Source organism: Melanerpes formicivorus, unplaced genomic scaffold (assembly GCF_026170545.1).
Source record: "Melanerpes formicivorus ecotype bairdi unplaced genomic scaffold, bMelFor1.0.p_v2 SCAF_8, whole genome shotgun sequence".
NCBI lineage: Eukaryota > Metazoa > Chordata > Aves > Piciformes > Picidae > Melanerpes > Melanerpes formicivorus.
This window is the reverse complement of record NW_027142360.1, coordinates 27,609,416-27,618,233: the sequence shown is the minus strand read 5'-3', so window position 1 is coordinate 27,618,233 and position 8,818 is coordinate 27,609,416. Positions and strand designations below refer to the sequence as shown.

The 8,818-nt window shown below is 61.6% G+C and overlaps 1 protein-coding gene across 1 annotated transcript in view; it reads right to left on the bottom strand.

The window, feature by feature from the left end:
* Positions 1-2,842: 2,842 nt before the first annotated feature.
* The window catches only part of PLXNC1 (plexin C1), a 70,019-nt gene continuing 64,043 nt past the window's right edge, over positions 2,843-8,818 (bottom strand). Inside the window, exons 29-31 of the mRNA XM_068142838.1 lie at positions 6,407-6,547; positions 6,229-6,303; positions 2,843-3,967 (exon numbers count right to left, since the gene is read on the bottom strand). Of these exons, the coding sequence (XP_067998939.1) occupies positions 3,863-3,967; positions 6,229-6,303; positions 6,407-6,547 (321 nt within the window). The 3' untranslated portion in view covers positions 2,843-3,862. The remainder of the gene's footprint in view (positions 3,968-6,228; positions 6,304-6,406; positions 6,548-8,818) is intronic.

Genomic DNA, 8,818 nt, shown 5'->3' with positions numbered 1-8,818 from the left:
GGAGCCAGTGGGCTCCAGAGGGGCCTTCCACACCCTACCCCTCTGTGACAGCCTCCTCCTCAGTGCACAAGTGCCTGTGTCACTGTGGGGCTGGGCTGGGCTGGCAGCATTTGCATCCCTTTGACAGCCCCTTGCAGCCAGAGGGGATGGGGAAAGTGCTGAGAGCCTTTCTTTGCCCTCCCAGCAGTATGCCTCTCGTGTCTGTGTCATGGGGCTCAGCACTCAGCAGCAGTTTTGATACCTTGAGGTGGAGCAGCTGGCCTTCACCTGCTGGAAGGGGGCAGCTGCCTTTGCTGCTGCTGCTCTCTGAGTAGGTAACAGTGTTGTGGTTCAAGTGCTACGTACTCATTGGCAATCCCTTCCCCCTGGCTCCCCCCCTGCCTGCTCAGCTCACACCAGCCAGAGTCTGCTGGAGCTGCAGAGAGCTCCTCAGGCCACCCCGGGCAGGGTCCTGCAGGAGCTGTGCCCTGCCCCTTCCAGCTGTGCCCTGCCCCTTCCAGCGGTGCCTGCTCTCTGCTAAGCACTTCACAGCCCACAGGCACTGCACCTCCAAATGCATTTTATTCCAGAGAACCCCACACAGACACCAACATGGATTTGCCATTTGCACTTTGTTTCACCACTCACTTCAAACACCAGGAGAACTTCTGTACAACAGGAATCACTTTACACATCATTAGTGAGAGTTGACTTTGACCCTGGGTGGCTGCCAGCTAATGCTCTGGAAGCTAGTGTCAGGGAAGATGCTGCTTGCCATAGCACTTTGCCTGTAAACGTGTGGAGAGCAGTGGGAGGAGGCTGCCTCCCCTGCTGAGGATGCTGTTGGAGGGGGTGGTGGGTTGCCATACTACAGCTTGACTCAGAGGTGGCTCTGTTCTGGGGGGGTTTGTGCCCACCTGGCAGCAAGGCTGAGGTGCAGGTGGGGAAGGTGTGCCAATGTTTGGTGTGCTGACCCAAACCTACCAAAAGAGCCACAACCACTTCATGAGACTGCACAGCACTGGGTGAGAGCCACTCTGAGGGGTCAGGAAGGTCCCAGCACGACTTGGCAATGGTTTACGAACAGTGACAGCGGTGGGGAGGCTGGAGGGAGAGGCAGGGATCCTAGCGCAGGCCCCGGGGCCTGCTGCAACACAAACTTCATCTCTAGAAACCATTAAAGCTACTGTAGCAAAGGAGCAGCAGTACACACACAGAACTGGACTGAATTTGGTTTCCTCGTCATAGAAACACCACAGAACAGTGAAGGTCACAGGGTCAGACCCACGCAAACAGATTCTATCTTACAGCTTTGTTTCTGCCCTTTTCTTGCCCTTTTTTTTCCCCCCTTATTCTTCTTCTCTTTTTCCCCAGCAGAAATGTTGGCTTTGGGGTTGCTTTCTGCCTGTACAGAAGGTTACTGTTGAGCAAAACTCTCACAGCTCATCCAGAGGTGCTGCCAGCAACCACCCGGAGTGGAGCAGAGGTGCTGAGCCCTCCAGGTGCCTGCAGGCAGCCCTCTGCCCGTGCCCTGCCCCCCAGGAGCAGTTCCTGTGCTTTGTGGGAGTTGATACTGCTCAGGAGGTGAGGAATGCTAAAAATCGAGCCCTTAAGTGCAGATACTCTGAGTGCTGCTGCAGCCAGGGGCCACTGCTCCAGGCCAGAGAGCAGGAGAGCCTGGGGCTGCTCCTTGGGGTGCTGTGTTTGGGTTTTCTTCACTTCAACTCAAGCTCCCCCCAGGCTGTGGTGCCAGGCCGAGGAGTGGTGCCAGCACTGCAGCCCTGGGGAGCAGGTTCCTGAAGCCATACATTCCATCAAGTGCAAACCTCAGAGCAAGTCTAAGACCTGAACTGGCTTAACAAAACCAAAGAGGGAAGCCATCACAGTCTGGGTGGGTGGCTGCCCTCTCACAGCAGAGGCTCCACTTGTGCCGTCCCCTGGTGGGGAGGGGGCAGGGCAGCAGGCAGCATCTCTGTGTTTGCTTTTGCCCCAGGTGAGCAGGCAGCCTGGCTGCTGCTTGGCAGCTGCTGGTGCTTGTGCCCTGTGCCAGCTCCTGGCAGCCTTTGCAACTGTGCTGTGGGAGCAGCCCCTGGGCTTCTGCAGGGCAGCAGCTCACAGTGGTGGTCAATGGTTTGGCTGCCTGGGAGCCCTGCACAGGCTGCTGCCTGCTCACCCTCACTGCTGCCAAGGCAGGGCACAGCTCTTCCCCCTCCTGGGGCTCACTGTGCTGCTGCTCCTGCCCCCCGTGGGGGATCCTGCTGAAAGCAGAGAGGTTGTGCATCTCCTTCTCTGGAGACTTTCAAGACTCACCTGGATGCATTCCTGTGTGACCTGCTCTAGGTGACCCTGCTCTGGCAGGGGGCTTGGAGTGGATGCTGTCCTCCAGAGGTCCCTTCCAACCCCTACCCCTCTGTGACTCTGTGATCCAAGACTCCTCTCCAATCTGAGGGCAGGAGGTACCTTAGCAAGTGCCCCTCTGTGCCTGAAGCAGAGCCCATGGCAACAAACCATCTGAGCTCTCTAGTGAAGGGCAGGGGACTGCTGGTGCAGCAGCAGGGCCCAGGGCTGCTCCTCCACAGCTCTGCAGGGTGCCCCCTGCCCCAGCCTGCTCTCAGCAGCGTGGCCACACATCTGCGGGGCAGCCGGGCTGCCTTCTGCCAGGGCTGCACGCTGAGGGATGCCCTCCGGTGCCTCCAGGCTGGAGGAGGCCTGGAGCAGCCTGGGCTGGTGGGAGGTGTCCCTGCCCATGGCAGGGGGTTGGAACTGGCTGAGCTCTGAGGTTCCTTCCAACCCAACCATCCTGTGACTGAACACTGCAGCAGGACTAAGGCAGACAGTGACCCCCTCCCACCCCCACCCCCCCTTAGCTCTCTCATTTGTGGCAGTGTCTCAGTCACTGAGGTCACAGCAGCCCTCCTGTGCTTCCCCAGCACGCAGCTGCCCCTCTTGGCAAAGCCTTGGTGTGAACAACCTGGAACCAAACAACCCAAAGCTGCCTTGGGGTTTGTGAGGCCCTGGAGGAGGGGCGGCAGGAGCGGCCGGGGCCGCCAGCACCGCTGCGCCTTGGCACAGCTTTGTGCACCAACCACAGCCGCCCTCAGCTGCTGCAGCAGCTCCCCAGGGGGTGCTGAGGGGGTGCAGCTGAAGCTGCTCCCCGGTGCCTGACAGCTCCTGAGGGATGCAAAGGTAGAAATGTAAACAGGGACTGGTGCTGGCCCAGCTCGCGGCTCCCAGAGCCTCCTGCCCTGCTCCCGGCTGCCTTCCCCTCGCACCTGCAGTCTCAGCTGAGGAGGATGAGCCCTGCCGTGTGGCAGTGGCCTCCAAGGCTCAGAGCCACCTTTCCTGCCAAACACACCTGTCCCAGGTGGCACTTTGGTGCTGGGGGGGGTTTGCCCAGCCAGGAGCCGGTGTCTGTCTGCGTGGAAGCAAGGAGGCTGCTGCCGCCCTGGGGCTGCTCCTCGCAGCTTGCCAGGGCTGCTGAAGGGCTGTGGCCAGGCCTCAGCTTCCTCTCTTCAGGAAAGCAAAACCAAAGGAGCCAAGCAAGTTCCAAGCTCCCCTGGGCAGCTCTGGACTGGCACTGTGCTTTGTGCACCTCCTGCAGGCTTGTGGTGAAGCAAGCAGAAGGCTTTCTGAGGCAGCGGTCGCGGCCCGCAGGGGATTGTGTCTGCCAGGACCTGGCCCTGCTGGCCCTGCCCCCGCTCAGGCTCGCTGTCCCAGGCCCACGCTGGAACATCTGCCCCCTGCCCACACCTCCTTCCCAAAGGCAGATACTGGAATGGTCAGAGAGGAGAAGAGTGTCCAAAGGTTCCCAAGCCTGCACAGGCAGCCAGCCGCAGCGGGGTGGGGAGCGCCGCCGGAGCCCCCCGGCCAGGCCGGGCTCTGCTCAGTGCCACTTGCACTTCTTCTTCTCATCAAAGAGAGCTTTCACTTGCTGCAGCTGCTTCTGCACCTCCTCAAACCCTCGCTCTCGCTCCAGTTTGCTGACAATCTGTGAACAATTAGCACAAAGAGAGAGGATCTTTTCCTTGCTGCTGTTTCCCAGGGCTTGTTTTCCTTGCTGCTGCTCAGCCTGCTGCCCTGCAGTCCAGCCACTGCTGGCAGACAAACCCCTCTGCAAGCAGCCTCCCTGTAAACATCCTTCTTCTCTGCCTCCAACACTCCAGTTTGGGAGCTCTCATTTCCTTTCAAGTCAGGATGATTACAGATTTACAACACTCCCACAACAGGCTGACAGTGCCAAGCCCAAAAAAACCCCAAACCCACCCAAACAAATGCAGCAGAGCTCAGCCCCCACAGCCTGAGGCAGGGCTCCGAGCTCCAGGCTCTGCCCTGCAGCACATCTGCTGCTGTTCAGTGCCTCCCCCTTTGCCCCACAAACTGAGGACAAGAGGCTGCCTCTCTTCCTCTAACCTGGCCCACCTGGCAGCAGCCCAGCTGACAGGAAGGAGCTCTGCTGCTGGCTGGCAGCTCCACAAAGCCACCAAGGTCTCAGCAAACAAGGAGTGAGCCTGAGCTGCTCCCAGGCACAAGCCAGAGGGGGGGGAGAGCAGCAGGGAGGTTTCCTTCTAGGGATGAGCTAAGTTCAGCCAGGGCTAGCTCCAACAGAAGCAGAACTGGCACTGAGGTCAGGATGCATCTGGAGCCTCCTCCCCTGGCAGCAATGCTGATGAGCATCAGCAAGGGCAGCGCTGCTCGGTGCCACCCTGAGCTGCTTCTGAGGCAAGGGTTTGATGCTGATCCCAGAGCACTGGAGGTGCCAGAGATCAGGAGGGAGAAGCTGGCTACCAGGTGACAGAGCTGGATGATTGCAGGCAGTGCTGATGCTGTGCTGCTGAGGATGGAAGAGGGAAGGGTTTGGTTGCTGGGAGACAACAGACAACCTGCTGCACGTGGGGAGGAGGCCTGCAGGCAGCGCAGCGCAGCGCAGCCCAGCCCAGCCCAGCCCAGCCCAGCCCAGCCCAGCCCAGCCCAGCCCAGCCCAGCTGCCTCTTGCAGCAGTTAAGGATGCCCAGGGAACGCAGAACCCTCTGATGCAAAGGGGGGGCAGAGGTCTCCTTCCAGAGCAGCTCAGAGGTAGCTCTCTGGGTGCTTCCAGCCCAGCATCCAGCCCTGTGCTAGCACAGCAGGGCCGGCAGCTGCTGCTGCTGCGCTCCGAGACGCCTGCTGGAGCAGCGCCGTGACAGGAGAGGAGCAGACAGCTCCTGCTGCAAGGCTGAGAGTGCTCTGCTGAGGAGCCTGCACTGCCTGGGCCCCTGAGAGCCCTGCCAGGCTCTGAGCCCACTCCTGACCCTGCAGGGGAAGGGAGCATGAGCAGCTGTGGCAGGCACCAGCAGATACCCTGCAAACACAAACAGCAGCCATGGAATCAGAGACTCACAGCAGGGGTTGGGCTGGGAGGGACCTCAAAGCTCAGCCAGCTCCAAGCCCCTGCCATGGGCAGGGACCCCTCCCACCAGCCCAGGCTGCTCAGGGCCTCATCCAGCCTGGCCTTCAACCCCTCCAGGGAGGGCACAGCCACAGCCTCCCTGGGCAGCCTGTGCCAGAGTCTCCCCTCCCTCACTGGCAAGAATTTCATCCTCATTTCCAGCCTCAATCCATTGCTCCTCAGCCTGTGCCCAGAGGGGAGGTCCTCCAAGCCCTCATTACCTTTGAGCCCTCTGGCCTCCTGTCACCCTTCTTCCTCATCTCCAGTCTCAGTCTGCCTTCCTCCAGCTTCAATCCATTGTCTCTCATCCTGCCACTCCCAGCCCCTGTCACAAGTCCCTCCCCAGCTCTCCTGGAGCCCTTCAGGTACTGGGAGGATGCTCTGAGGTCTCCCTGGAATCTTCTCTTTTCCAGGCTGAACAGCCCCAGCTCTCAGCCTGTCCCCACAGGGGAGGTTCTGCAGCCTCTGATCATCTTCATGGCCTCCTCTGGAGCCTCTCCAGCAGCTCCATGGTGCTGGGCTCCCAGAGCTGGAGGCAGTGCTGCAGGCAGCCCACAAGCCCAGCCTAGAGATCAGCTCACTTGAAGCTGCAGGCAGGATGTGACTGCTCCTGCCCCTGGGAAGCTGAGGTGACAGCAAAGGAGCATTTACAGACCTTGGGGCTGTGAGCCCTCTGGGCAGGGGCAGCTGCAGCCACGCTGGGGGCTGCCCTGCTCCACCCCTGCAGGGCTCCCTGCAGCAGGGCTGCAGCCCTGGGGCTGTCTCTGGGGGGCAGGCAGCAGGTCCCAGCCCGGGGGGGGAGCAGGCAGGGCAGGGCTGCTTACCTCATCGTAGTACTTCACTATGTATCTGTTGATTTCAAGCAAGGCCACTTTCTCATTGAACTCATTTTCATGCTTCTGGAAGAGAGAACCAGCCCTGCTCAGGGAGCTGCTCGGGGGCACAGCCCCAGGGGCACAGCCCCAGGGGCAAGCAGGGGCAGCTGCCAGCCCTCAGCCCTACCATAGATTCCTGAGTTAGAAATTCTTCAACCTCTGCCGTGGTCAGTGGAGGCAGGTCCCTGATGGCTTTGTAGTAGGCTTTCACCTCCTTCTTGTAGAGTGGGATGTCCTTAGCATAGAGCAGTTTGTTGGTCGGTGCTTCCTGCAGAGCAAACGTTGGCAGCCTCCTCAGACCTCACAGCCTGCCTCAGCTCCCCCCCTGCAGCTCACTGCAGCTCCTGCTGCTGCTCCCTCTGACTCACTGCTCTCTGGGCTGCAAGGGAGGAAGGTGGCTGCTCCTCAGGAGCACTGTGCCTGCTCCTCAGGAGCACTGTGCCTGCTCCTCATGAGCACTGTGCCTGCTCCTCATGAGCACTGTGCCTGCTGGCAGCTGCCGTGCCACCCCTTCTGCTGGCATCAGGAGGGAGGGCACTGCCCCTCAGCCCTGGGCCTCTCTCTGCCCTCCTGCCCAGAGCTGAGCTGGGGGCAGCTGAAGCTCAGGGCCTGAGGCTGACACCTCCCCTGCAGACAGAGTGCAGCTCTGCTCTGGGAAGGCCTCCCCAGGGAAGCCTTGCCAGGCCCTGTCCTGGCAGAGGGTCCCTACAGCTCCTGGCTCCTTGCTCCTCTGCCCACTTAGGGCTCTGAGGCTGTGGGGAGCTGAGTGCCAGGCAGGCAGAGCCCAAGGGATGGAGGCTGTGAGGAACAGCCACAGAAGCACAGAGCTGCTGAGGCTGGAAGCCCAACCCTCACCCAGAGCTCACAACCCCAGCACTGCTGCTGAGCCACTGACACCAAACCACAGCCCCAGCCCCACAGCCTCAGCCCCACAGCCCTCAGCACCATAGCCCCCAGCCCCACAGCCCCCAGCCCCACAGCCCCCAGCCCCACAGCCCCCAGAACCACAGCCCCCAGAACCACAGCCCCACAGCACCACAGCCCCCAGCCCCACAGCCCCCAGCCCCACAGCCCCCAGAACCACAGCCCTCAGCCCCACAGCCCTCAGCACCACAGCCCCAGCACCACAGCCCACAGCCCCACAGCCCCAGCACCACAGCCCACAGCCCCACAGCCCCCAGAACCACAGCCCCCAGCCCCACAGCCCCCAGCACCACAGCCCTCAGCCCCACAGCCCTCAGCCCCACAGCCCCCAGCACCACAGCCCTCAGCCCCACAGCCCCCAGCCCCACAGCCCCCAGCCCCACAGCCCTGTGGCTTTGAAACACCTCCAGGGCTGGGGACTCCACCACCTCCCTGGACAGCCTCAGCCAGTCCCTGACCCTCTTGCACCAAAGACATTCTTCCTCCTCTCCAACCTCAGCCTCCCCTGGCACACTCCAGGCCATTGCCTCCCCTTCTACCACCTGAGGCTGGGGAGCAGAGCCCAACCCCCCCTGGCTGCAGCCTCCTCTCAGGGAGCTGCAGAGGGCAAGGAGCTCTCCCTCAGCCTCCTCTTCTCCAGGCTGAACACCCCCAGGGCCCTCAGCTGCTCCTCCCCAGCCCTGTTCTCCAGACCCTTCCCAGCTCTGTTGCCCTTCTCTGGCCCTGCTCCAGCTCCTCAGTGTCCTTCTGGCAGTGAGAGGCCCAAAACTGAGCCCAGGATTTGAGCTGTGGCCTCAGCAGTGCCCACCCAGGGTCCCCATCCCTGCTGCCCACAGCACTGCTGCTCCAGGCCAGGCTGCTGGGGGCTGCCTTGCCCTCCTGGCACACTGCTGGCCCAGGGCACCCACAGCCCAGGCCAGCAGCACCCAGCAGGCAGCCTGAGGCTCAGGTGGTGAAAGCAATGCTGCTGCTGCTGCTGCTTTGTGGCAGGAGCCCCAGCTGACAGCCTCCCTCTGAGCATGCAGACAAGTGGGGGCTGGGAGCTCCCTGGCCCTGCCCTAGCTGAGATGCTGGGGCACAGCACAGGCACCTGAGGGCTGTCACTGCTGGTTCCACTGGCTCAGGAAATGATTCAAGAGTTTGCTTTCTAAAGGGGGTAGAGAATGCTTGAAGGCTTCCCAGGTCAAACAGATTGGAGCCTTGTCAGCCACTGCAGGTGGCCCCTGGGAGCTGCTGTGCCCACAGCACTTGCCAAGGGGTGCTGGGCCTGGGGGAGCTCAAACAGCAGCAGTCAGACCTGCTTTACAGCACTGAACTCAGCAGAGGGATGAAAACAGGCACCAAGTGCCACAGAGCCAGAGCTCAGGTGGGAAGGGACCTCAGAGATCCTCTCCTCCAACCTCCCCAGCAGGGGCAGGGCCAGCTCTCAGCTGGGCTCCCAGAGAAGTCTCTTCATCTCCAGCCTCAGCCTCCCCTGCCACAGTTCCAGGCCATTGCCTCTCCTCCTCTCACCTGAGGCAGAACCCAGCCCCCACCTGGCTCCAGCCTCCCTTTAAGGCCTGCTGGCAGCTCTGTCCCTCAGCACCACACATGCAGGGGTCTGGAGCCCCTCCCA